The sequence below is a fragment of the Pangasianodon hypophthalmus genome, chromosome 9, assembly GCF_027358585.1.
Source record: "Pangasianodon hypophthalmus isolate fPanHyp1 chromosome 9, fPanHyp1.pri, whole genome shotgun sequence".
In the NCBI taxonomy this organism is placed as follows: Eukaryota; Metazoa; Chordata; class Actinopteri; order Siluriformes; family Pangasiidae; genus Pangasianodon; species Pangasianodon hypophthalmus.
The window spans coordinates 20,689,943-20,717,738 of record NC_069718.1 but is presented as its reverse complement, the minus strand read 5'-3'; the positions used below and the strand labels follow the sequence as shown (position 1 = coordinate 20,717,738).

Genomic DNA, 27,796 nt, shown 5'->3' with positions numbered 1-27,796 from the left:
AAGAGTGGAGATTATTACAACAGCAAAGGGGGAGTAAATCTGGAATGCGATGTTCAACAAGCACACATGGGTGTGATGGTCGGGTGCCCACAATTTTAGCCATATAGTGTATATGCTGTTTTGTTTGTGCATTTTGAATAGTATTTTCTCTGTTCATATAGGTGGTTGATAATGGCTACTGAATTATCCAACTACTTGTGTCCATAACTAGTCACCACTCCAAAATTTTTGTCCAGTATGAGTACTGATAAACTACTAACAAGACTATGAGCTTCCAAAAAATATACGTATATGCTATATTTTTGTTTAATGGCAGCAGGTACTCGAGCTGGCATGGATTCCACAAGTCTGATGATCAAAGTATGAAACATTTTTTAAATTTTACTCTTCATAACTTTTCTTTGTGTAAAATTTTCCAAAATTCCAATTCTAAATTTTCTGTTTATTTACAGTTTTAAACAAAAAACAAATCTCAGATTTTCAGTGCTCACTGTACGTGGTCCTATTTGGTTCCTGCCTTTTCATCAGGACCAGCGTGATTCTTTTCAACCACCACTTACTTCTGACTTTATTTCAAGTGGTACTGTTTTATGATTCTACAAAACACACCACACTAGGTTAAATTATTCATTTTCAAACAGCCTCAATTATGTAAACTTAGAGGTTATGTGAACAGAGGCTGCCATTTATATACCTCAATTTAATTGACTTCGATTTGACACTCAGGGAAATTTGTGTTCACAGTTTACCCATTCTGGAAGAATTAAAGTGTGCTACCTTATGTGGCACAGAAAGCACAATTACAAAAAACATCCTCAATCAGCCATTTTCTTCCTAAAGCAACTCATCATGTACTCCATCACCAGCTGGATTTTCAATGAACTGGGTCATTTCTCTTCCATTGATTTATTCTACAGTGTGCCTCAAAGGGCCATTGCAATCGGCGTTATACACGAGTGTTAAGAGGACTATCCTATGGGCAGTATCACGTAAAATGAAATAGAATGAGCTTTCTTTGCCCCAAAGAGCTCCAATACATCACCTAACACATCATTATTTCTCATCGGAAGCGGATATTCTGAGGAAATCATCTTCTTAAATGCTTTGACTTCAAGGTATTTGAATTATTCCGGTTTATCCTTCCTCTGCATTTGTATAATTACTTTAGGAAAGCAATGAAAATCCCCCCTTTGGCAAGGCCCCATTTCTGACCAGTAAAGCTGGAGGCATTTAGCATTTATGCTTGCCCTTAGCAGCCCACTGGGTTTGAAAGAGGAGGTGGAAAGCTGATAATTACAGAAAAGCTTATTGTAATTGAGACCTCCCATGAAACTAAAAGCTGTGTTAAATTAATAAGGCTTTGGGTGGGAGATATTTTCACTCAAAGCAGGAGCAGAATTAATCCCTTCCTGCATGGAGAGTCAGAGGCTTGACACACTGGGGATACAATATGACACTTTGGATGAACTTGGATCTACATTTGCTGCATATTTTTCATCTAAATCTTCTACTGCACAGTTAAGATATGAAGTGAAGTGCAGCCTGATGGATGGTATGAAACGAGTGCGTCTAAGAACAGCATGTATTTTATTCTAAATCATAGTTTGGCATTTGCAATGAACTTTTCAGCGTAGTTAGATTTAAAGCACAGAAAAAGTTTTTCCACCCACACCAATCACTTTAAGACCCAGAAGACGGAAAAATAATTAAAAGTGCAATGTTTATTACAAAAATATACTGCATCATACAAACATTTACATTCAGCAAAGGTACCACTATTAACATTAATAAACAATATTCATGATCACATTAAATGACTGCAAATCAAACAATATAAAATATTTTGTACATTTAGAAAAGAATTCGCTGCCTAATATTATGGATATGTTGTACATCAAAATTACACACAGTTATTCAGCAGGCATGGTGGATGTGGATGGTAACAAAATGTCCAAGTTCTGCTGTATGATCAGTATGCACTCTGGTTCATCACTCAATATTTAATGTAGAATAGAGCAAATGCTTAAGAGTTGGCTCTGATTATAGCTAGTCTGTGACTTTCTTTACAGACCCAGTGAATCTAAAATGAAGTTTCAATTTCACGCTTAATCTGCATCTGGAAAAGTGGCTGAGAAGTTAAACAAGTTTTTGTAGCTCCTTTAGTTCTGTAAACAATTCTGGAACACATTTCAGGAACTTTTATCAACAAAGTATTTTTGATAAGAAATCATTTTATAAAGCTGTTGGGTGACCGCTTATCAAGTAGTGAAGGTTTATTTATTTATTTATTTAATTATTAATTGTTATTAAGTGTAAACAATGCCACATGAGACTTTAAGTCCAAGGGAACATAGTGTAGAATATTAAGAATATTGGCATGGTACCAAAATAAGTGTTATATTAAACATTCAGCAAAGTGTGAACAAAAAACAAAAGCAGAAATATGCTTAAACACTGTTCAAACCATTAGAGTTCACTAATCAAAGCTAAGAACCTGTAGGTCTAATATTGTGATGAACCCACTGTTCTGCTATGTTGCTTATTTAAAAAAAAAAAAAAAAAAACACTCTCATGTTTGTGTATTAGTATTTTAATAACTTTTGCTCTTTTATCATCTCTGTATAACACCGGTCAATTTTTTTTAAGATTACAGAGAACTGCTTATGTTCGTAAACATATTAGATTGATAAATTAGCTCACAATCTAAGCGGCCCAAATGGCAATTTTTGGCAAAGGGACTCCCCTGTTCAGGAGAAAACATTAAACACTACATTATAACACCACCATCAAGGCCAATGTTTCTCCCTCTTTTGGAGTAGCGGTAGAATACTGACTGTACCTATATGCCAAATTTGGTGTTTCAATGCTTCACAATCTTTGCATACAATCTCATTTCAAGAGAGAATTAAAATAATAATAAAAAAAATCTTAACAAAAACAATAGGGCTTTTGCACTCAGACCCCTAATAATCTTATTTGGGAGAACACCATTATATGTTTTTAAATACCTGTAGTGTGTATTTATGTACACAGTTAAACAATTATTAACGCAAGATTTGGCCAAGCCCTTGATGATATGGTCATCTGTTAAAACATGAAATCGTTAATCACCTGAAAATTAAGTTGTGACACTAAAAAGTGAATACGAGTACTTGAATACAAATACTTGGTTCTTAATTGACCAGTGAGAGTCAGAGCTTCATTATCTTTTAGGTTGTGATCTCATATCTGTAAGTTAGTAGGCTTAGCTGACGCATGTATGTCATCATTCGTACCTCTTAAATCCAATGATTAGTTTAAAACATTATTGCTCATTTACACAAAGGTTTAGTTAGGCTCATTTTCTAATCATAAAAACCAGCAATCTTACAATAACATCAGAAAAATAAATTCTTATTAATAAAACTGAACTCAAGTCAGCAGACAAATTTTATTTAACAATCCCTGGGTAGAAATAAGGCTTAATGTTTAAGGTGATGAAATTTTACTCTGCATTCCATGCTTCCTAATGTTACAGCCTGCAGTACCAACACATTTATTTAGCATCATCATTAGCTGCTGATTAAAAAAAAAAAAAAAAAAAAAGGGAAACAGGACTGTAGTGAGGAGTTGTTTCTAAAACAAAAATGTTGGACTGTCACATTTGGCTCTTCTTGATTATATGTAAAAGTGATCTCAGTGCCTCATTTCAACCTCCTTTTCATTCATACGGGACTATCAGGACAACCCGATTTGAACCACTGTTCACTTCTCCTTAGCAACACTGTAGATTTGACTAACTCACATGGGCTGAGCTGGATGGGATCATCTTGCATTGTGATTGTCATTCTGTAGGTTTCTGATGCTCTCCTGTAATTTCTTAGTGAAAAGGTGACTGGATCTTCCACAGTATGTATGCATGGTATTCTTTAGTTTCTCCTCTAGAGGCCTAAGTAGAAAATTGATTGCATCTTCTCCAAAGGGGTACTGCAAAAAAAAAAAAAAAAAAAAAAAAAAAGAAAAGAATGTCAGACCTGTTCTACAGCTTTCATCATACAGATAAAATGATTCTGCAATATGACTACAAAGCACAGTGCAAAACCTATTTTAAACCCCATTAGCATTTAGCCCCATAATAGCAGCAGCTTATTATTAAGTTAATTATTATTAAGTTATTATTAATTATTATTAAGTTACTATTAAGTTAAGTAATCCTCTCAAAGAACACTATTCAGTATCTATGAATTATTCAATTACTACAGTGAAACCAATAGGAAAGGTATGTAGTTATGGGAGTGAGTTTTTTAATCTCTTTTAATCTTTTAATCAGGTGCTGGTAGTTGAGGTGTAGAAGGTGAGGTGTAGAAGGTGAGGTGTGGCTTGGCATGGGTCTGCACTGCGAGGGAGGTGTTTGGGAACAAGCAAAAGGAGTAATGCTGACCTGAGCCCTGTTATCACACACATATATTTATGTGATCTTATTTATGTGATCTTTGTCTCTCTGAGCAGTGAGCTGAGCATGTGCGAGCATGACCCACTTACCCTGGGTCTGCTGTGTTCTCTAAACCAGTTTTTCTCAAAGTGGCATCCGGGGACCCCCAGGGATCCATGAAGGATAGTCAGTGATTTTTTTTTTTTTTTTTTAATTACAGCAGTAGAAATCAGTATTATATTTATTATTGTATTCTTAGAGCAATTAGTCTGTTTGACTGGTCAATTTAATTGACTGAATTTAATCCAACCCTCAACAACAAGTAGCCTATAAATAACTATAAATAATGTCAACTTAATAAATTCAAATAAACAAAAACAAAAACAAAAAAAAACACTATTCTATGCATTTGAATAATATTCATGAAATGTATCTGTACAGGGGGGATCCATGGAATTTACTTAACAGGGCCCTGGCTAAAAAAATGTTTGAGAAACCCTGCTCTAATCGATGTATTGCCAAGATTGTTACAAACAGTTAATGTAATGTTTCTCATATTATATAATATCCTGAAGTGTAGCATCACATCTCTCAGTCCCAGCATTTTGCGAGACTTGTTTTCACATTTATAATACAATCCATGCAGTACAGTGAGATAATCACTAGAGAACTAATTACAAGTAACCAATCAACAATTGCATAAAACTGCAGCGAAAAACTCCTAACTAATGACAAGGCAGGAGGAGCTTGGGGGAAAAATGTGTCATGAAAAAGAAAATGATTCAGTAGCAGAGTACCTGTGAAGTGCGCTGTACCCGAGTTGGTAAATATGAAAAGGCAAAAAGTAAAGCTGTTATTAACTTTTGGCTTCTAACAATACTGTTTCTTAAATAGATACTGTTTTTCAAAATATAATTTTTATAATGAGAACCCATCTACAATAGCTTAGGGGTTTGCAGATGTCTTCTGCCCAGATTCCTCCAGTTCTGGCCACAGAAATAAATAAATATAAGGCTTTCTCTATAACTCAAGGTCACAGGTTAATTGCAGTCCTCTCAATTTTCTATATATACCTCTTTAATCTTTTTTTTTTAATAAGAAAGCATGCTGTTATAACCTGCAGAGTAAATAAAATTAAATAACCTTTTTATAGGCCTCATTTGCTTTGTGCTCTTGTTTGGTATGATATCACTAAAAAGTGCAATTTTTTTATTATCGATGATAGAACACACATCATGCCTTGAAGAAGCCGAGTTTACTGTCTCCTATTGATTTTTATCGGAAGGGTGGAGGTGCTGGATGCTGCCTTGCTTTCTCTCAGTCCCAAACGAAACATCGGTACTAAAGATTTTATAGTGCTTCTGTGAGGTTTGGCACAGTAATGGTGGGGTCTTTTACTGCCAGCTGAACTCCTGTCTCTGTTAGTGTGTCTATAGGGAGTATATGCTATCATGAGATACATGGTGGCCTGAGGCCTTGTGCACTCAGAGACAAGGAAGAAGAATAGGAGTACAGATTTGGTGGAAGAAGGTAACTGGAAAAGGACACTTTTAAACCAAGTGTGGCAGACGTTAGGTTACAATATCACGGCTATTTTAAAGCTACTCCAAACTTCACTGCGATACCCCCCCACTTTTTTTTCTGTAGACACTCTGCATGGCCAAACAGTGCATGTGGGCTTGGCCTGCCATACACACAGCACTCAGTTGAATCACGGGCTTCAACTAATGACAGACCTCATTTAGCTAATGGTCCAAAATGCTTCCTCCTCTGTCAAGGGCAAAGAGGTCTTGCCTGGCCGTAATGACCAGAGACACAGACTCAGACTCTTTCTCTCTCTCCCTCTGCTGATAAAATGAACAAAAAGATTGACCACTCGCTACAAGACAAAGGGAGAAAAAAGTGACTCCCCAAACCTCAAACCCTGACGAATGAGGGAGGGATATGCTGAGGAAGAGAAGGAATGGAGAGAGGAAGAAGGGAGCGTTGGCTTTAAAGATTAGCGCATTAGGAGCGATCGTTGCCCCTGATGAGGCCGACAGAGATTAAGTCCAGAACATGATGGCGCTGGCAGGCTGGCAGTCTAAGTTAACAGAGCTATTGATTTCTAGCCCTCAGCTACAGAGCAAACGCTCCCACTCATTCCAAAGCAAATCCTCTCAACCTGGGAATATAACCACACAGATGTTAAAGTTTAGAAGTATCCAGAAATCACCATGCCACACAAATTCCAAAACAGGCAGCTGAACTTAGTACTGACAAGACCTCTCTTCATACGGAGGGATAACAGATGATGCTCTATTTGCTACAGTAATATGAAGTTGTTAATGAATTTGTAAAACCCTGCATGGTTTAACGCATGGTTGAGTTGAAAGGGTTGGGGTGGAAACAAGAAGAAATGATAATGTCGAGTGAGAGTTGATGTGGCAGACCAACAAAAGCCCACAGGGCTACAAGCACAGGTGTTCTATCTGAAAAATACTTGCAGGAACAATTCCCGATCCCTTCATTTTTCAGCCCATACTGTGCTTCCATTACGAAGAACAACAGAGCTAGCCAGGCTGGTGCAAGCATTTGCCTGAAGGAACTTCAATATGGCCTTTTACAAATTAACCACATTTAATTAGGTTTTAGCCTGCTTTGATGCAAGCTTGCATGATGAATAATGAAAAAGCATGATACTTCGCACTCATGTTATTAAACAGTACAGCTATGTAAGAATCTACACATTTTTTTTTCATGACACTGTTTGTGAAGTTTAACCAGATTTTTTAAGCAAGAGCTTACTTTCTGAATGGCATCATAAATGGCTCGGAACGCAGGCTGTTTGTCATCATGGTAAACACCTCGATTGCCATGGAGAATGTAAACCCCATGTTGCTCAGCAGCAGCGCAGTTGCTGCCGTAGATGCAGTGGTCTGGGCGGTAGTTCCAATGGCACGGGAACACAAACAGGCTTTCTGTGGGGCATTTAATCAGTAGTCAAATGACATGCGTGTGTTTATACATCTGTCCTAAGGTGACAGGTGCTATTCAAGCATTGCCTGAGGAAAGTTGCGTTCTTGCCATCTAGTGTATACATCTGTTTACAGTAATTTGGAAATCAATAATTAGCTTAAGAGTGGCAGTCTGATACTGAGTCTGAGACTGATAATTACCATGCTATTTTCTGTCCCAGATTAGCAACAGGTTTCGGTGACAAACTACATCTGTAAAATGCATAATTCAATTTAAATAGCAGCAGCTTGTTAAAAAGTTGAGTTCAAGGTTTACACAGTACATGTGATGATAATGTACCTGGATTGTAGTGGAATATGATGTTAAGGAGGTCTTGGTCCCCCCATGTAATGTTGAGCTTGTATTTCTGTAGTAGTGGCATAAGCAACTCCGCCCATCTCAGGTGAACTGTTGTCATATCATTCTGTTCAAACGATGCAGAAAAAAAACTTTATCGATCCTTTTTCAGAAACAATGTCATAGTAAACAGTGTTTACTCCAAAACTGTGATTTACAAACCTAATTAAGTTTTGTAGTTTTCCTGATAGTGATTAACATTTGGATGATCTGAGGAGCAGTGAGCATCACAAGCAAATAAAATACACAGCTTTTACTTTTTTTTCATCATTATTTTGTGGGCTTCTGGCTGAATTGACAATGATATGTCTACATGTTTTAAATTAATTTTGCTTCTTCCTATTTAAAGTAGGAGAGCATGATGAAACACTTTCAACAGTGAGGAAATCTGAGAATCTAACCAGCAGAATAACAGTGACCTCTGCTGGTGGAACAATTATTAAAATCCCTGTTCTCATCTTAGATGTGTCTTAAAACACAAAACTGGCTTCTTTAATCTCATGTACAAATGACCAAAATAAAACCAAACACACAAAACATACAAACACACACATAACCTTATGTACCTTGAAGCGTTTGGCTCTGATGCGCGTCATATTCATAAGCATGACTCCAGAGTTGACACCAGTTTTGCCATAATATGGGTGCCGTGCAAAACGGTTATACCAGGCGATTCTTGGCTCCTCGTGCTCAGGTGCCATGGCTGCCATGTGACTGCTGTTAAACTGGGAGAGAAAGTTCCAGATCTGCTCTACTGGCTGCAGGAACAAGATGTCTGTGTCCACGTAGAGCAGAGAATCCACTTCAGTTAGGATCAGCTAAGAAAAACAAAAAATACCAGCAATGTTCAACTGCTGACCTCAGACCAGTTTTTACAAATATTTTATTTTTTAGGAATACAAGCAATTCAAATGAGCTGCTTAATCCTTCTGCTTAATTCAGCAGACATGTGCAAAGGTGAACCTGATCTGTATATGTTTGCATAATCTCTGTTCTTGTTGTCTTCAAGCAGACTGAGTGGAATGAAAGAATGATGTCTAGGTCCACACCCAGATCACCAGGATTGAGGGAGGAAAAAATATACTCACAGGCAGGAAAAGCCTTTGGGAAGCACAGGGTTTAAACAGTCTCTTCCATTCCTTGGCATTATCACTGGGGAAGGTGATGGGGTAGGTAGTGTAGTTAAATTTAGAACGGAACCTTACTGGCCACGACTCCAACTGGCAGAGAACAGACACAGTGACAACACTGAATCATTAACACATCCTTGCACAACCAAATTAGATTTTTTTTTTCTCTTTTGCCATTTTATATCTAGATCATAGAAAGTCCTACGGTCCACTGATAGCAAAAGATGAAGTAAGACTACGGTGGCACTCATGAACTTTTCAGAGAAGCTCCAAAGAAAATCTCTTTGTAGTTGAAGGCTAACCAGGGTTCATATTTTGGTACATCTAACTTCTATCATATCTGCTCATATATGAGAAAGATATATATATATACACATATATATATTAGTTTTGAGAAAGATATCTATATCTATGTATATATCTATATATATATTTTTATCAGTGAACTAAAGTGAACTAAATAAATGAGGATGAGTTTTTCTTTTTTTCTTTTTTTTTTTTAAAAGAACATTCTGTAATCAGTAATTTGGGATAATTCATTATCAAAATAAGCACTATAAACACCGGGTGGATGAATTTGCCCGAAAGACTACACATACTGTATGTCATAGCTTGACTGAAATGTCATAGCTTGGATGTGCATGTCAGCATTTCACACTAGGTGTGGTATTCAAAGATTTGTGCAAAGCAAGGTCTACTAACAATTTGCTTATTGCATTCAAGTGAAGTTGATCTGAACATTGAAACGACTGTTCCTGAGGGTGCATGGTGTGTAAAACCTACAAGATAATTTGCTCTTGAATTTTTTTTTCATCTAAATAATTATTTAGATTAAAGTTGAGGATTTTACTTCAGTTACAGTAGCTCCCCAGGTAAAACTAAACATGCTTGAATAGCGTTACGATAATTACTTTCAGCCCAAAAGAAACTGCAATTGTCTAAATAACCTCACATATGAAGACATGTATTTTAACATGACTACAGCCTGAAATTGCTTTTACACTGTGCTTTGTTACAGTCAATCATTTGCCTGTTAGGGTAAAGTCTGTCTGTTCATCTAAAAACCATTTAAAAAAAAAAAAAAAACACCTTGAGAGAAATGTAAGCACTGAACTCACAGCATCTCTGAAGCCAGAATGTAGGTCATCCTCAGCAAAGATGTGAAAGTGTAGAGTTCTGTGACTAAAGAGAACCGCAGACTTCAGCATGGTGAGAGTCTCCTCCAGCCTGGGGCCACATGCCACCACCGCCAACCTGACTGGCTCAGCTCTGTCCACCTCAAGCACCACGGATGACGTCTTATCCACAGCATACCTGCAGAAGAGCACAACACAGACGAGCTGGTGAGCTGGTGCATATCTAATTAGAGATGGTGAGATGACACACAAGTTGAAAAGAAGATCAAGGGCCATGTGGTCATTCCTTTCAGGTAAGGTGCTTAGCACTGATGGGGAAGGACAAGAGACAAACAAGATTTTGAGGATACCTGGATTAGAGTTCAAACAAATGTCAATCTAACTTTGATGGCTATAATCTAAACTCGCAACCAATGTTCAAGTCAACCCATCCTACCTACGAGCCGACTCCATAAAGCAGTTCTTTCCACAAACATCACGGGGCAGTCTCCAATAGGGATTCCAGTGTGTGACAGACATTGACTTACACCTGACAGAACGAGAAAAATAAGCTCTACATCAGGCGTGATGTAGAGCACTTCAGAGTTTAGTGCTATACCTCATCTAACACATCTGATTCATCATCTATTTATTTATAGTTGCACTATCCAGTGTCACCCAGATGAGGATGGGTTCCCTTTTGAGTCTGGTTCCTCTCAAGGTTTCTTCATCATATCATCTCAGGGAGTTTTTTCTTCCCATTGGCGCCTCTGGCTTGCTTATTAGGGATCAATTCATACATTTAAAATTTATATCCTGACTTTATATACTTCTGTAAAGCTGCTTTGTGACAATGTCCATTATTAAAAGTGCTAAACAAATTGAATCTAATGACCAAGGGGATGAAGTTGGTGTCCATATTTCTCTAGGGCTTCTGCCTTCCTGGATTACAATCTGACACTCCTTTCTTTAACAGCTCTGCTTCTCATAAGTCCATTAATGGGCAAAGCAAAGCTTCATAGTGAAAGATCTGGTCCAGACCAAACTGCCAGCCCACACACTCACTAGGTTTGAAACAGAAATGCAAATACAAACTTGAGGTGCATGTATGGTGACAGAGCTGTCATGGTAATCGTGGTGTTGACAAGCATGCAAGAATAACTCAGACTATATATAGGATAGACGTTTGCAAATTTACTGTAAATGTGTATTAGTCTGTGTAATACAGTGTTGGCCAACCACCTTACTGTCCCACGTCTAATTTCATGTGCTGTGTTAATTAGCTAGCTGTGTGCACTTTTTAAAACTCGCCCAAACTACATATACATATATCATTAAAGTATATTAATAGGTAAGATTACGTGCAGCATGCCAGCTAAACAACTGAGGAACTGGCTACATGTTAGCATACTAGATACTAGGTAGGCTAGCTAGCTAACCATTGCTAGACAAGTTCTGTAAAATAAGATAAGATAAAATAACATAATAATAATCTTTTACTGGGAACCAGCCTTTACTTCCGACACAGTTCATAACTCCGGTATCTTTTAACAGCAAGAGCAGATACAGACTATATGCTAGGTTATGGTTTGTTGGTAGCTAGCTAAGTGGCTAGCGGTACCTGTGGTCGGAGTGAGGCTGGCTGAGGCCTCCTGCCCGCGCGCCTCGCTCCGCCAGCGGCTCGCGCCACCCGGCCTCGGTCTCCAGAGAGGACGCGAGCTGCTCGAACACGTACAGCACCGACACGAACACTGATATCACACACACGGATACAAGGCGAACGTGTCGACGCATTTTCTGAGCACAAGAAGCAGTGAGACTGAAAGTCACGTCATGGTTGACGGCTCTGGAATAAACGTGTAGCTAACTACGACGCGAGAAGTGACCATCTCCTAGTCCTACTGGAGCTTAGGCCTGCTACATTACTGCTAGCGCATTAGCACACTGCTGCACCAGTGCATTCACCACAGTGTACACAAATACAACACCAGCACACATGCACACACAGATGCCTGGAATACTTTAGAATAGTTTGTCTTTTATTTGGAAATGCAATATAAACCTTAACCAAGAAGAACCACAGTAAATTTTAATTACTTGAGATTCTTTATAAATCCTTTATGCGAAATGTATAAAGGATTTCATATACTTAATCCTTTATGAGAAACATGGCTTTTCTTGAAAAAAAATAATAATAAAAATAATCTAAGCACTTTAAATTCAAACTGCTTCTTTACAGACACAAGAAACATGGAAAATAGATCTACAGTTTCCTATCAAGCAGTCTAACCAATATAATTATCTAAAAAAAAAAAATTGCTTTTAAGTTCATATTGCAAAAGTGTGAGTTTTGGGGAACATGAGTAAAATGGTCTGGGGTTAACACACAGTGCAGTGCCTATAAAAAAAAGGACACTCCAACCCTTTTCAGCAACATCCAGCATGAATGCAAGAATGCACACCTGCTTTATATATCTGTCTATAATTGTATTTTAAAGACAAATGCTGATGATGGACATACAGAACACAATGATGGAAAATCCCTTAACACCTCAAGGTTTACAAGCTGATCAACAACAGTAGGCCCTGTGAAGGAGTTCTCATTTTACGACCTTTTATAATCACTGAACACAGCTTACACATGTGCAGTGTAGTAAAGTGAGAAGCAGTATAACAAAATTTATAAAACTCTGTGGCTGTCATTTGATAAAGTAACTAGCAAACAACTTTCTCAAAACATGAAAACAACTCCAGGTACTGTGTCCAATCATTTATAACCACAAGTCATTAATTAAAACTAGGGATGCATCAATACCATTTTTTTTTTCAAACCGCATACGAGTGCATGTTTTTGGTACTCGTGGTCATAGCAATAACTGATATCAAAATGAGTAACCCACTTAGTATTAATCAATCAGGGGCATCATGGATTATTTTATTTAGTTCTATTCATGTTGGTTGCTGCTGGAAATTAACTTCTTGTGGCGAGTTTTATGTTTAAATATCTTTAATAGAGGGCGTCGGACCTGTGCACGCAGATTAGTATCAGCCAGAACGGTCATTAAAAATGAGGGCAAGGTGCTGTTAATTGTGAATGACTTGCAAGCATGGTGTAAAACTTGGCGAGCGAGGGGAAGGAAGTGTGCATGTCTCAGTGCTCGCAGAACTGAAGTGCTCTCATGTGTGTCAGTTTCTCTGCATGCTCGCTTCACTGCTCCACGCTTGCGAATATCGTTGTGTGTGCAATCCACTGTACCCTGCGGGTATTTTTAATGATCACGCTTGCTGACGCTGCTCCGTGTGCACAGGTTGGCTACATTTGCACACTGCTTAAATGACACAGCATATTTTATCAGGTTACTTGTACTGAAGGAAGATGCTGTTGTTTTGATATTTTTACAGAGCACCATTTGTAGTCTGTTTTGCTTTAAGCATTAAATCATGAAATAAGTCCAGATAATTATCTTTTCATATTCTCTGTTCATTAGCATGGCAACGTACACTAGGCTTCCATCCCATAGTATCACATGGTATTGGATGCAGATACTGGAGCATTTTTACAAGTCTAAGTAAATGAGCATGGTATCAAACCGTTACCCAATACCAGTATCAGTACTGATGCATCCCTGCTTAAAACTCTTCACATTTATGTTCTGTAAACTTTCCACTTTTGTGAAACTCATACCAAAATATTCCTCATTAAAGAAAGAACAATACCAATAATGTTAAACATCACAATATTATGGCCGTATACTCTATTAGTGGATCTCAAACTCAGTCCAAATGTTTGTGTTTTCCTGGATCCAAGACCACTGACCCTGAATCTCATCCAGTTTCTTTCTTTCTTTTTTTTTTTTTTTTTTTTAAATTACCAGTTAGGTGAGAGAGAGCTCATAAAGTACCACTTGGTACATTCTCTTTACTTCCAGAACACACATCAGTAACTGTCTCTGAGCCAGCAAGTTGTTCCATGAGTTTAGAAAGGATGAGATGTTAATTAGAATAAACAGTCCCTAAAACAATATATTCCTAAATCACACTGATGGTTGCTTTACATGGGCAGTATTATAACATCTTGCTACTCAGCTGTGACCTTCCTATGATCTTAGTGCAGTGACTGTTAGTGGGGAAACTCCAAGCCCCATCCAGTCCAGTCAAAAAAGGAGTGGGGATATGTGCGGGAAAATCTTTGACCTTCAGTAAAATGTCGGGCTTATCAGAGGCTAGTGTGCTTCTCCGTTGACTGATGAGCCTTCACCCCGAGGAGAAGATGACCTGGAGACTGCTCTTTCAGTGTTATCCGAGCTGGATCCACTTTGGCTGCGCAGGTCTGCTGACGTGGCTGTGGAGGAGGATGAGCTTGTGGAGGAGGATAAGGGCTTTGCTTTCTCCTTAAAGTCTGTGATGATGACTGTCAGGTCTCCCACTGTGACTTCCAAGTGCTGTGCACTGCTTCTGTCAACATTTTTTAACCTTGGCCTGTGGACAGCAAAAAAAACCAAACAAAAAAAAAAGTGTTTATAAGTTAATCAAACAGGGGATGGAAAGCATCCACAATTCTAAACCAAATTTGGTGCAGTCTTGCACAATATTTTAATAAGATGGAAAACTTGAAGCCATTTTCCAGTACAACCTATTAAAATCAAAGCACTCCTGAAAATTCCAGTAAACTGACTACTCTAATTGGAATGCAGATGTACTAGTAAGACTTAACATTTTGCCATTCATATTAAAAACAAGATTAAATATTTTTCTGTAACATTTTCTGAACAAAACAATCTTATACTAACTTCATGCTATATTCCAAACACTGCAGGGTCTGAACCCAGTCGAAATCCCCTACCTCATCTTTTTGTGGCTGTTCTTTTTCATTGCTGGCTCCCTGTCGTTTTTGTCCTTCTCCGTCTTTTCCTTCTTCTCTTTTTTGGGTTGTGTGGGTGAAGCAAACTGCGGAGGTACTTGCTGAGCCACAAGCTGCGAAACGGCACGAGGTTTCCTGGAAGAGGGTGTTGGATGAATAATGATGATGACATCATGGAGAGTGTAAAGTCAGGGCTAATGGGGTCATTAGTGGTCAGCACTAAACAAGGGGTTGTATTCCAAATCCCAAAACCTCAAATGCTGGGATCTTACTAAGTTGATCTCTGCTACTGGCAATACAATATACCAAGGGCCAAAAAGTAACTATTAACCGGCTGATTTGGGAAAACCTCTTTTAAAATGGGTGTGTGTGTCCTAATTTTAAGACTTCTAAAGGAGTTCACAAAGTGTTTTAGTGCTAAAAGTGGAATCTTAAAGCTATGACAACTGAAGGATAGTCCAGAGCACTATCTGAAATGGCTGATGCTGGCAACCCACGAGTCAGATTAACATGGTTCAAAATATTTTGAGTAATCTATGAGGGCAGATACGTCACCTACTAGGAGATGCTATGCAGTAGAGTTTTTACATCTCTTTGCTACTTACTATACAGCGTAGATGTGCTGAGACTATAATGTGATTAAATGCTCAGTAAAAGCTCTTTTCAGACCACACACACTGCCTTAATTAAATCAGTTTCTTTTAGATGTTCACTACCTACAAAGACAGGGTTACTGCAGGCTTTCTTTACTTTATATCTAATTACACAGATAGGGTTATTAAGTATAAAGTAAATGCTCTTATACTCTAATTAATTCAAAACATGCCACACATTTATAAGGTGACATTAAACCAAGCACGTATACCTACAAAGTAGTAGCATTTGTTTTCACACATAAAATTAAGGACATTATCATATTTCACCACCACGCAGAGCGCTGCTCTATCAGCCAATCACAAAATCCATGATACAGTCATTCATAGAAATTGAATAAACCACCCCCTGACACATTGCATTAGGAATTCTTTACCGAACGTTGAAGTTACAAGCTGCCACTTAGAGATCCAGTGGTAAGATAAGATTTTTGTGAATATGGCACCATATCTGAAACCTACATGCTAAGGCACTCTTCATATCATGTTTGTTTATTTTTTACTACACAAGCGAAGATGCATGATGGTCCTTTTAACTCATTTCTGTTCCATAAAACCAGCATTCAAGTGCAAGTTATTCAAAAGATAAAGCTAAAGAGAGGAAATCTGCATGGAATAAGTTGGCACCTGGGTGACAGATACCTTTGAACAATATAACATTTAGACTTTGTCAAAGTTTTAAGCTTTGCCTCTTTGCTTTCAGGATTCATGTAATGTATACTAGACAACAAAGACATTATCTGACTGAATGTAATTAACAAATAAGCAAGCACAAAACTGTCAGGTTAATGGTGTGATCATTTCCAAACTTTATAGTCAATCTTTACAGTCCAATCTTTAAGTCAATATAGTTCACATCTCCAGTAGGTTTATCATCATCAGACATACCAATATGCACTGTGTCATATCATATATTTATATTTCAGTAGTGTGCGATTTCTAAAAATAATACAAAATATTAATTAAAATTAAATAATTTTGGAGGAGAATTGTTTTTTAAAAAACAATTTTCATAGGACAGGCATCAAACACACTGTGAGTGTAGCCTTCATCCAGATTCAACAGTATTCAGTGTCTACAGTTATGTTAGGTCAATGATCATGTCTAGAACATGAACATGAACTCATTGAAGACAGATATGGGTCACTTGCAGTTATGAATGTTAACCGTCAAGACAGATACGATCAAACAATTAAAAAAATGGAAAGTGCAAAAAAGCTTGTAATGTGAAAGTAACCTATAGACAATTTCGTGTGACTTGATGTGGTATTTCTATAACAACTATTATTTTAACTACTACTAATATAACTATTATACTTATACAACACCCTCCCACACATCCAGTTCCGACTAAGTTTTTTGCCATATAATGCTAATATTCCTTCCTTCACTCATTCCTCTTCAGTAACTGCTTTATCCTTGTCAGTATTGTGGTGAGCAGTGTTGCCAACTTAGAGACTTTGTTGCTAGATTTGGTGACTTTATAGACTGCTTTAGCAACTTTAATTTTAAAAAAAGAGCCTAGCAACAACTTTTTAAGCACATGGACAGTAACTGTCCTGCACTCAATATGGCTCTCCAGCACACATCACAGCTGCTGCTATACGAGTTAATAGAACAGGTTCACTAGACTCTCACTAGACCACCAGTATGAAAAGACTGACCGAGCTGCGCTTGCGACCAATCACTGATCACCACTGCTTCCCAATAACCAATCACTGATCACTGTCGTCCACAATGCCCAATTACTGATCACCACTGTTTCCCAACAACCAATCACTGATCACCATCGTCCACAATGCCCAATCAGTGAGCACCACTGTTTCCCAACAACCAATCACTGATCACCATCGTCCACAATGCCCAATTACTGATCACCAGTGTTTCCCAACAACCAATCACTGATCACCATCGTCCACAATGCCCAATTACTGATCACCACTGTTTCCCAACAACCAATCACTGATCACCATCGTCCACAATGCCCAATCAGTGAGCACCACTGTTTCCCAACAACCAATCACTGATCACCATCGTCCACAATGCCCAATTACTGATCACCACTGTTTCCCAACAACCAATCACTGATGACCATCGTCCACAATGCCCAATCAGTGAGCACCACTGTTTCCCAACAACCAATCACTGATGACCACTATTTGTCGCACCCTCACACTTCGTTCTTTATTTAAAAACTTTCTTGTTGATATTTACAAGTAACAATAGCAAATTATTCCATCTGTACCCACATTTCCTTCATGACTACTCACTATCACTGCTTCTTTTTTATCTTGATAGGAAGCACAGTCATTTGTAAACACAGAACATTTTAGTCTGCAGTGCCGTGAGTGACCAAAGATGACTTCTTTCTATAAGAAATACACTATAATCTATTACTTTCTATTCTATTATCAAACTTTATTCTATTTTATTGTTTTTAAAAAGCTTCAGAAAACCCTTCTTCTCCTTCTTCATGTACCCTAATGTGCAATTTGCTAGGCTAATGCTCAGGATGAATAAATCGATATGCAAATGAGGCCGTGACGTCAGCCAGCGTCTTTTTTGAGCGTGCTCTAGCAACTTTCCTCTGAAAAGAGTTGGCGACTCTGATCTAATCCGGGAATTCCGGGAATGCTGGGCGCGAGCTGGGAATACAGCTTGGATGGGACGCCAGACTGTCACAGGGTACAATGCAAACACACACACACACACACACACAATTAGAGACAACTTAAAGTATCCAGTGCAGCTACCGGGATGTTTTCGGGAGGAAGGCGGAGGAAACGCACGAGGACTCGGGGAGAACCGGTGAGGCGGAGACGCTACTCACTGCACCGCCGTTTAGGCTAATATTACTAACTGTACTAACATATGAAGACTTTGGCACACTCAAGGTCCAAGTTAAAATAGTACATAAGCTAAAAATGCTAATGAAACCGAGTCGTGGTGGGAGTGAGAGAGGCGGTCGGGCTCTTACCGTGTGGATGTGCCCTTCCTAACGTCGCACATCATGCACTTGAACGCCTCGGCGGTGTTCCTGAAAGTGCAGACGCTACAGTCCCAGCAGCCTTCGTCTGACGGCGGCTTGCAGTGTCTCTTTGGCCTTCAAACAAAACACAAAGACACAAGGGAATACGGTTTTCACAGATTCACACACAACAGAGACATGTGTCAGGCCAGTACCCGCCACAGCTGCGCAGCTCGTGCAGCAACATCGCCTGTTTATGCCGCTAATGGTTGCTGAAACAAAACAAGCTATCCGCCATGTACGATTATGTGAGCGCCCCACGTCTAACGCTGAGTTACAAACAAGCTACACAGCCTCGTTTTCACAGCGCTGCTCACAGGCTGCTCCTTTACCTTGTCGGACTCTTCTTATCGCCCATTTTAAAAGGATGTAGCAGTAATTAAAGTGTATAGAAATTCGACCCTTATACTCCCGCGGCACAACCGCTCTCCAGCTGTCGCGAAAACTCCAGGCGGAAGTCAGTCACGTGGTGCGAGCACGAGCCAATCACGAGGCAGGCTCTAGCTAGTTAGGGAAAGAGTGCAGCGACTGAAATTGGAAATTTCTCTATAGAAATATGTGAGATTTCAAATCCTAGTATCATATAAGTGCACTGTACAGGATACAGAGTTATTATAATAATATAGTCATTTATAGTTAATAATGTGTTTAAAAGTGGCAAAAGTGTGCAAAGCTGTTGCACAGAACAGAAAATGTTTGCTTAAAATAAAATCTTGTTTTTTTTTTTGTTTGTTTGTTTTTTTAAAAAAATCCTTCCAGTTGAATCCTGATATGCTTACTTTTTTTTTTTTTGCATTGGAACTTTTTCAAAAAATTTAAGTGTATTTATGCAAAGCAGGCTTCCTGTAATTAAATATGCATATATTTGCATACCAAATAAAACCAAAAATCCAGTCTTTCAATGTTGCTAGAATTAAAATACTCATTTCACTGTGAATTAAGTTGGAAATGTCATTTCTTAATATATATATTTTTTTTTTCAGTATAAAATCTAAAGTGACTCCAACAATAAACATTTTTAGAGATTCCTCTGAAATATCCTCTTATTTAAGGACTGGAATAAACATGTAATTGGTTCATGAATGCAGATCATCAAGAAACAAGATCAAAGATTTTTGAGAAAAACAGTTGTAAAAATACAATGTGGTTTAATGTATTGCCGCTCTACTTAGTAGGGTTTTTAGGTTTATAAAGGTAATTGTGTTATACACACTTACCTGACACTTTATTAGGAACCTCTGTACCCCAGCTCGTTTATGCATTTATCCAATCAGCCAATCATGTGACAGCAGTGCAGTGTATCAAATCATGCAGATACAGATCAAGAGCTCCGGTTAATGTTCACATCAAACATCAGAATGTGGAAAAATGTGATCTCAGTGCAAGACAGGCTTGTTTGAGTATTTCAGAAACTGTTGATCTCCTTGGATTTTCACACACAACAGTCTCTTGAGATACACAGAAATGTACGAAAAACAAGCAAACAAGCAAGCAAACAAACAAAGAAAAAAACATCCAGTGAGAGGCACTTCTGCGGGCGGAAACACCTTGTTGGTGAGAGAGGTCAAAGGAGAATGGCCAGACTGCTATGATAACGTAAATAACCACTCTTTACAACTATGGTGAGCAGAAAAGCATGTCAGAATGCACAAACCATCAAACTTTGAGGCAACAACCATGCCATGATCAAAGTCACTGAAATCACATTTTCCCCAATCTGATATTTGTTGTGAACTTTAAGTAAAACTCTTGACTTTTATCTGTGAGTTCATACATTGTGCCGATTAGATAATTGCATGAATGAGCAGGGGTACACGTGTTCCTAATAAAGTGGCAGGAAGCGTGAAGCCTTCACCAAAGTTGCTCATTTCCAGATAAAGCAGTGGTAGTGAGTGGAGGAAAAAAAAAAACAATGATTTTACTATAATAGTTTAAGAGAAGACATCTGATAGAGGTAATTTATCCATCCATCCTCTGTGTCACTTAGCCTACACAGGGTTGCAGGGTAACCTGGAGCCTATTCCAGGGTGTTGTATGTCCCAGGAATCAACACTACAACATTCACATACAAAACATGATATTTATTTTAAAGTAGTAACATGTCACGAACATAGGAAACTTCTCTATATAACGTACAGCGCATGTGTGTTTTTGCTACCTAGACCCGGTGAGAAAGAGCCCAACACCTTTAGTGCATCACATGAAAATACACAATGTATAATTAAACAGATAATTTATCACAATGATCTACACAGGGGACTCAGGGCACAAGGCAGGGGACACCCTGGACAGGGTGCCAACACACTGCAGGGTGCGTTCGCACACACACTCTCACACCCATTCATACACTACAGACAATTTGGAAATGTCGGTCAGCCTACAGCACATGTCTTTGGGCTGGGGAAGGAAACTCCTGAAGCATGGGGAGAACATGCAAACTCTGTAAACACAGGGCAGAGGCAGGAACTGAACCTCCAACCCTGGAGGTGCAAGGCAACAGTGCTAACCACTAAGCCACTGTGCCCCCTGCAATCTAGAAAATCTCCAAAAATCTCCTGCAATCTCCAAAATCTATAAAAGAAAATGATTGACGTGAAGAAAATAGTCATTTGTATGTGCAGTGTATAGCCTTAAACATGTCATGAGGCCAAAGGAGTCAATTATGATTTAAACAAAATTAAATGGGTAATTTGATTCGAACAAGTTGACTGTCGCAAAAAGGGTAAACGCATGGCACAGAAAGATTTGAGTTTATACATGACATTACTAAGTTTTTTTTTCCTGTCACTGTGTTGTTATGTTACTGTGAGTGATATCACACACAGACCTGATGTATGCATGTGTCTTATAATACACACAATCAGGGCTGATACTCATCAAAATCCTTTGTAGTCAGAAAAACAACTTCTTTGTTCAGCAGTAAGTGTTGAAGAGCCAGCTGAGAAAGCCTGAATACATTTCAACAGTGTAATGTCAGGATGCTCATATTTGGCGACATTACAAAAAAAAAAAGTTTAGAAAATAGGGATTTCTCCTCTCCTATAGATGGCGACAGCACACATGTGAAGAAACAACAACTTTATACAAAATTTACTGCTTTTTTTTTTTTAATCAAAACCTCAAACCAATAAACCTGGATGATTCAGGTCCTTATTTTTTTCTCTTGTAGTGAGATAGGTTAATACTCTGCTAAACTGCTTTAACTTACAGATAACCTGAATGGTGACTCAGCAGCTGGGGAGTAAACCCTAACCCTATCTTTTGGATAATGTTACCTATCTAAACTAAAATATAGCACAACATTGTTAGATGATAAAGCAGAATTTCAAATGTTACCTAAAGGTTAAGAAACAAAAGTCTTAATATAGTTAGGTCAGTGTTTTACTTGCCAATTACAAGTCAGGTACAGTTGTGAAATCTGCTCTGTATTACTCCCTTTAGCTCATCAGTTGTAAGAAGAGCTCAGCTGCTTAACACAAGGTGAGGCTTATTGGGGTCCATTTCACCCCTCCTGTCACCTGTGTAACACTTGAATATCGTCTTACATGAAAACATATTTCAACAAGATGATGTAGTGATGGATGAAAGACCACTGTCAATAAATACTGCTCTAATTTTTTTCTTAGCTGCAAATTTTGCTTACAAATCATAACACTGTTTAATGATCATTGCATATTTACAAATGATACAAGGGTTTTTCAAGGAAATTATTCCACATAATACAGTTGGGGTCATAAGTTTACATACGCCTTGCAGAATCTGCAAAATGTTAATAATTTAAAAAAAAAAGAGAGAGATAATAGAAATTGCATTTGTTTTTTATTTAGTACTGCCCTGAATAAGCTATTTCACATAACAGATGTTTACATATAGTCCACAAGACAAAATAACTGAATTTACACAAATGAACCAGAAAAAGTTTACATATGCTTGATTGTTAATACTGTGTGTGTTACCTGGAAGATCAACGACTGTTTTTATGTTTTGCGATAGTTGTTCATGAGGCCCTTGTTTTTCCTGAGCAGTTAAGCTGCCCACTGTTCTTCAGAAAAATCCTCCAGATCCTGTACATTCTTTGCTTTTCCAGCATCTTCTGCATATTTGACCCCTTTGCACCGGTGGCTATATGATGTTGAGATCCATCTTTTCATGCTGAGGACAACTGAGGGATTCGTACACAACTATTACAAAAGGTGCAAACATTCACTGATGCTCAAGAAGGCAACACGATACATTAAGAGTCAGGGGGTGTAAACTTTTGAACAGGACGATTGGTGTAAATTGCTATTATTTTGTTTAAAGTTCGTATTTCTTTCATTTAGTACTGCCCTTCAGAAGCTACATAAGATATTTACATGTTTCATGTTTCATACATGAAGACAAAATATGACTGAATTGATCCACATGTGTAATTATTAATTGATGTCTAGTTATTAAATATTATTAATATTGCTTTCTCATAGGAATACCCACAGTTATATAATCAGACAGCCTTCAAAGTTCTATAACTCCTGTAAAAGAAGTAATAACATTAGAACTTATACATTATGCAGTTCATTTAGTTTTTCTATAGATAATCAGATATAAATATACTTATTTATTAGCTATTTAAATCCAATAGATTGTAAACGGAAAACATTTTATTTGTTTGCAGTATCATACCTACAAGAGTACACCATCATGGACCTTTATGAAGAACAATTTATGGAAAGCGCTGTAAGTTAAACCAGCAAGCAATGCTTTTAGTATATTAATTTGTGGTGTATTGTAAGACCAAGTGTTAAGTATGCACAAATCAAATACTGGGTATCAGTATTGGGGCTGATGTTAGTCTTAAATAGCTTTGCATATCTGGCCAGTGGAAGCTTTAAGAGAGTTGGCTCAGTTACTTTACAGAAGACAGTAGTAGATCAGAATCAGGTTTCGGATAACGCTCAGAGATTTGATATTGGTATCGTATAGGAATAGATTTGGTGCATGCCTATTAAATTTAGTAATTAACACATGCTTGGCATCACTTAAATTGCACTGATGATGTGCTAATGATAATCAAATGATGTTTGGCCTCGAGCTATTGTATAGACAGCTACTGTCTAACCATGCACAAATGGCATTCTCTGGAGCTTTCATACAATACATTGCCGCTTCATTGTAAGGCTGAAGGTGATCTGTCTTCAGTCTTGATTGTCTTGGTTTATCTCAAGGTGATAATGAATAGTCATATATTGACTGTACAGACTAGGGATGCATTCTTTCAGGCTGAGTGTGTGTACAAGTTGTCATTGATACTGAAACTGATACTGATACTGAAATGAGTAACCTAATTAGTATTAATCAAGAATGTCACGGAACTTGTTATTTAGCTTTTTTTATGTTGATTGGTGCCATATGCTCCTAGCAAAGAACTCCTTGTTTTTGATGTTATGGCATTTAAACTGTCTTTAAGTCATAAACAGAGAGCATGAGGGCAATCAGACTGAGTTTTCAGAACAGTATGTGGTCATTAATAATGAGCACAAGGTCTTGGGAATTGCACCTCGACTCATGGGCAATGTGTAGACCCTGCTGAGCGTGCATGTCTCAGTGCTCGCAGAACTGAAGTGCTCTCACTCGAGACAGTTTCTCTGCATGCTCTCAAATAGCTTTGTGTGCATGCAATTCATGCCACCTTGCACTCATGTTTAATGACTACACTTGTTGTTAATGCTCTGAGCGCTCAGGCTGGCTGCCCTCATGCCCTCTATTAATTATGTCATTTAAACAACATAAGAGGTTTAATCAGGTTATGTGTATTGTAGCAATATGCTGGATTATCTTCTCTTCATATTTTCACAGAACACAGTTTATAAAACCAAACCAATTTTTTAATGAGTGAATGAGCATGGAATTGAACCAATACCTGATATCAGTACTAGTATTGATGCATCCCTACTATAGACTATAACCAGAGTTTAGAGAGTTTTTTCTTTCAACCATATTGACTTTTTAAGTCAAGGCAATGCTGGTTGAATCTATCCTGATTTGATGAATTATAACAATTATTTCTATGGTTATTCATATGATTTGATTATGATTTTTTTTATCATAGTTATGTCTGTTCCATTTTGTATAAACTAAAAAGAACTACATGTACATTAAATAATAATAATAAAAAAAAAAACACTTGACAATATACTCTCCTGAGCTGTAATTTACTTCTGAGGTGCCATTTAGATTTTAATAAAAATACAGTGACATTCTCTGCTTTTTTTTTTTTTTTTTTAATCAGAGACTGGTGTATATAGTGGAGAGAAGACCCGTCTCTGACTCTCCAGAGAAAGACCATAACTGAGGGAGTGACTATGACCACAGTCATGGTAGACGTGGATATGGTGCAGATCAGAGAGCATATCACAGAGAGAGGGTTTTCTGTGGTGGAGAAAGAAGTGAAGTGACTTACAAAATGGCATGATGTCTTTCATAACATTTTAATGCAGGCTATGACTAATGAATAGGATTATATTAATTCCATTGATGGATTATTCTCAATAACTGGAATGTTGCGCATAGCACATGAAGTCCTACAGCAGGAATGTCAAGCTCAGGCCCTGAAGAGCCACAGCCCTACCGTGATTTTCCCCTTCTGACACACTCCAATCTTTACCTCAGGACTAAAAATTAAATCTGCAGTGCTCTGACCTTCCCGGCCTTGAGTCTTGTAGCCCTGGTCTACAGGAATGGTTTTAATAATTGGTTGTGACAATAGTGGTGTAATGTCAGTGCTCTTCATCTTTACAGGAGTAGTAGTTTAGCCAAAAAAGAAAAATTCTGCTAACAATAGTTACAAGTGGGACATAGGATCATTCTCCTAGGCTTGTATTGTTGTGTGATCATATTTGCTATCAAAACGTCATCACTGTGTTGGGTATGTGCTTATAAGAACTCTACCATACTTGCTAAGGTAAATCTCAGAATCAGAAGTGATTGAAACTGATACACAGGGAGGCACTGATCTAAAATGCATATTGCATCTCGTATACTAGTAATATATTCTACTATATTAGTAATAAATATTAATCATAAACACATTTCTAGAGTTTTAATGAATTGTTATAACTGTTAAAGGCAATGAATACCATTTGTGTTTTATAATGCTGCTGTATTCACATTTTTACTACAGACAGCCTGCAAAAGGACAAGCTCAGCTCAGGTAAATCACATTATTTTGATAGCTATAACTCTGATCATATACAATGGTGGTCTAGCTGGAAATAATAGTTAAAACAGTGGGCACAAAAGCTGTTGAAAAGAAACATTAAATAACCTTATCATAGTGTTATCAATCTTCATGATTATGGCATTGTCATTCTCAGGCATTATTGATGGTAACAGAAATGGGTAATTGAATTAAAACAGCAGCATATTTTTTTCTGGCAATGTGTACAGTATATATCCATTAGGCAATGCCAGACTAAATCCAGCAGAATGAAAAGTGAAAGACTAACTATATGAACATCTGGCATGCTGAAAATGAACATCATGGTCACTTCATATTCTGTAGATATACACTTTATATTTCTGTAGGCAGTACTTGCTTAGAAAACATTGTACAAAGCATGTCATAATAGCTACAAATTTCTAATATGGTGAACTGTAATAATTCAGCCTGGCGCTGCAGTGATTTAGCACCATAGTGTGTTTTCAGTGGCTATTGGTGCCCAGCAGAGGGTAGTAGAATACTTTGTGACAGGACATAATCAGTTTTGAGCTTCTTGAAACATAGACAGTATACTGTGTGTATATATAGGCCTCTCTGGAATGAGTTAGAATCATCTTTTACATTTTGCATGCATTTTTTTGTAGACTGTTTCCTCTGGGTTCATTGGTGGCATTAGTCAAGGTCAGACTTCTTTAGACTCATTTGGACTTGATGTCCAGACTTGTTGCATGGTTTATTCCTCAAACTCAGCACATTTTTTTCACTATTTCTCACAAAACATCTACATAATGGTTGCTGGTGCAAGGGACACACCCATCAGAAAGTTATCACACAATCTCCTTGTCAGTGACTGACGTCAGACCCCCCACATTGCACAACACATGATCTCTCTACCAAACACATAGTCCAGTCACCCGATCTCACTTCTTTCTATTACTTTTGGGCTTAACAGGGTGCCAATAGTTCACTGGCATGGTCTCCAGCTTTCTCCCCCACCCCATTTTGCCCTACATTATTCCCAGTGGAGCCCCGCTAGATACCAGGCTTAGGACAAAGGGCACTACTGTGTGCTCCTGGAGCCAAAATGTTAGGCTCCTGTGAGGTCCAGTAAAGGTAGTTGGGGAGCGTAGAAACTACAGTGTCTAACAGGATGCTAGAAATATTTTAGCCGCTTTTCGATTTCCAAAGTCCATCATAGCTAGGACTTTTAAAGACCAATGCTTCTTTAGTATCTATGTGGTCTCTCTTATTTACTCAGATCCACCCAGTGGCTGATTAATCGCAAAACTTGTCTACGTAGTAGATGTTGACAGTTTTAATGGATCAGAATGATAAACTAGTCCTTGAGAATCTTACCTTTAGAATATTCCCTTTAAGGTGGATTAAGGTGATAGTAATCCACCTTAAAGCATACTATTCAGTAACTACTGTACTTTGATGCATCAGCATGCTGCTTGTGCAGCTCTGTGGAGCGAGCAGTCAAGCAAGCTGTCCATGGGGCTCAGTTTGTCTGAGGGTGATCTGGCTCAAAGACAGTTGAAGTGGAAAGTTTTTTCTGTTATAATGGCTACACCTCTGTGTTATACTGGACATTGGGGATGGATCTTTGGCTGTACTACTTTCAGACACGAAGATGTAGGACATATCTAGGCTGATGTATAATGTGTGCATTTGAAATTTCCCACCAATTTGAACCTGACAGCTCTGACTGTGAGTTACTATTACAGCATTTTCATGGCAACGCTTAGCAGCTCAGGCATATCATGTGATTAAGAAAAGAGCTTTAATGTAGATTTATTATTATTATTACTATAATTATATTCATTTTTTTTTATCATAGTTAATATAATGACTATTAATCATTTTTGTTATGTGTTATTTGGTGTTATTTGTGATTTGCTTTGTGATTCTGGTACATATTCTACACCCATCAGTAGGCTAAACCCAGCCTCCTGGCAGTTCATTATAATCTCTGTTTTTTGGTTTGTTTCTTTTGATGATGATGATGATTATGTTTTAAAATGAAAGATGATGTTTAATTATACG

The 27,796-nt window shown here is 37.9% G+C and overlaps 2 protein-coding genes and 1 long non-coding RNA gene across 5 annotated transcripts; 1 reads left to right on the top strand and 2 right to left on the bottom strand.

Moving 5' to 3' along the window:
- Positions 1–1,701: 1,701 nt before the first annotated feature.
- LOC113529530 (glucoside xylosyltransferase 1) lies at positions 1,702–11,952 on the bottom strand. 3 transcript variants are annotated; one of them, XM_034307700.2, is made up of 8 exons: positions 11,632–11,952; positions 10,468–10,584; positions 10,014–10,209; positions 8,854–8,985; positions 8,332–8,583; positions 7,709–7,832; positions 7,199–7,371; positions 1,702–3,966 (listed from the first exon to the last, which is right to left on the bottom strand). In XM_034307700.2, exons 1-8 carry the CDS (start codon positions 11,802–11,804, stop codon positions 3,805–3,807), a joined length of 1,329 nt encoding a protein of 442 aa, XP_034163591.1. In that variant the 5' UTR covers positions 11,805–11,952; the 3' UTR covers positions 1,702–3,804. The 3 variants fall into 3 exon arrangements, with proteins under 3 accessions (XP_034163591.1, XP_034163592.1, XP_034163593.1); XM_034307701.2 differs by having other exon boundaries at positions 10,468–10,560; XM_034307702.2 differs by lacking the exon at positions 10,468–10,584.
- A 76-nt stretch (positions 11,953–12,028) lies between these two features.
- yaf2 (YY1 associated factor 2) lies at positions 12,029–19,035 on the bottom strand. Its single transcript, XM_026919811.3, has 4 exons — positions 18,885–19,035; positions 18,502–18,627; positions 14,854–15,006; positions 12,029–14,489 (listed from the first exon to the last, which is right to left on the bottom strand). The coding sequence occupies exons 1-4, from the start codon at positions 18,908–18,910 to the stop codon at positions 14,234–14,236; spliced, it is 561 nt and encodes a 186-aa protein (XP_026775612.1). The 5' UTR covers positions 18,911–19,035; the 3' UTR covers positions 12,029–14,233.
- LOC113530007 (uncharacterized) lies at positions 18,086–27,691 on the top strand. The gene is made up of 5 exons (XR_003403102.3): positions 18,086–18,209; positions 21,994–22,032; positions 22,578–22,745; positions 23,207–23,268; positions 24,821–27,691. It is a non-coding gene; the product is annotated as an uncharacterized LOC113530007 (long non-coding RNA).
- Positions 27,692–27,796: the final 105 nt, after the last annotated feature.

Bases quoted from the DNA above. Each gene is read 5' to 3' on its own strand.
- LOC113529530 (XM_034307700.2), bottom strand. From the start codon at position 11,804: ATGCGTCGACACGTTCGCCTTGTATCCGTGTGTGTGATATCAGTGTTC. The intron at 8,986-10,013 runs GTGAGTTCAGTG...GTTCTCTGCCAG, and splicing joins ATTCTGGCTTCAGAGATGCT to TTGGAGTCGTGGCCAGTAAG. The intron at 7,372-7,708 runs GTACATTATCAT...AATGCCCCACAG, and splicing joins CATATTCCACTACAATCCAG to AAAGCCTGTTTGTGTTCCCG.
- yaf2 (XM_026919811.3), bottom strand. From the start codon at position 18,910: ATGGGCGATAAGAAGAGTCCGACAAG. The intron at 18,628-18,884 runs GTAAAGGAGCAG...TTTTGTTTGAAG, and splicing joins GATAAGAAGAGTCCGACAAG to GCCAAAGAGACACTGCAAGC. The intron at 15,007-18,501 runs GTAAGAGCCCGA...ACCCTCTTCCAG, and splicing joins AGGAAGGGCACATCCACACG to GAAACCTCGTGCCGTTTCGC.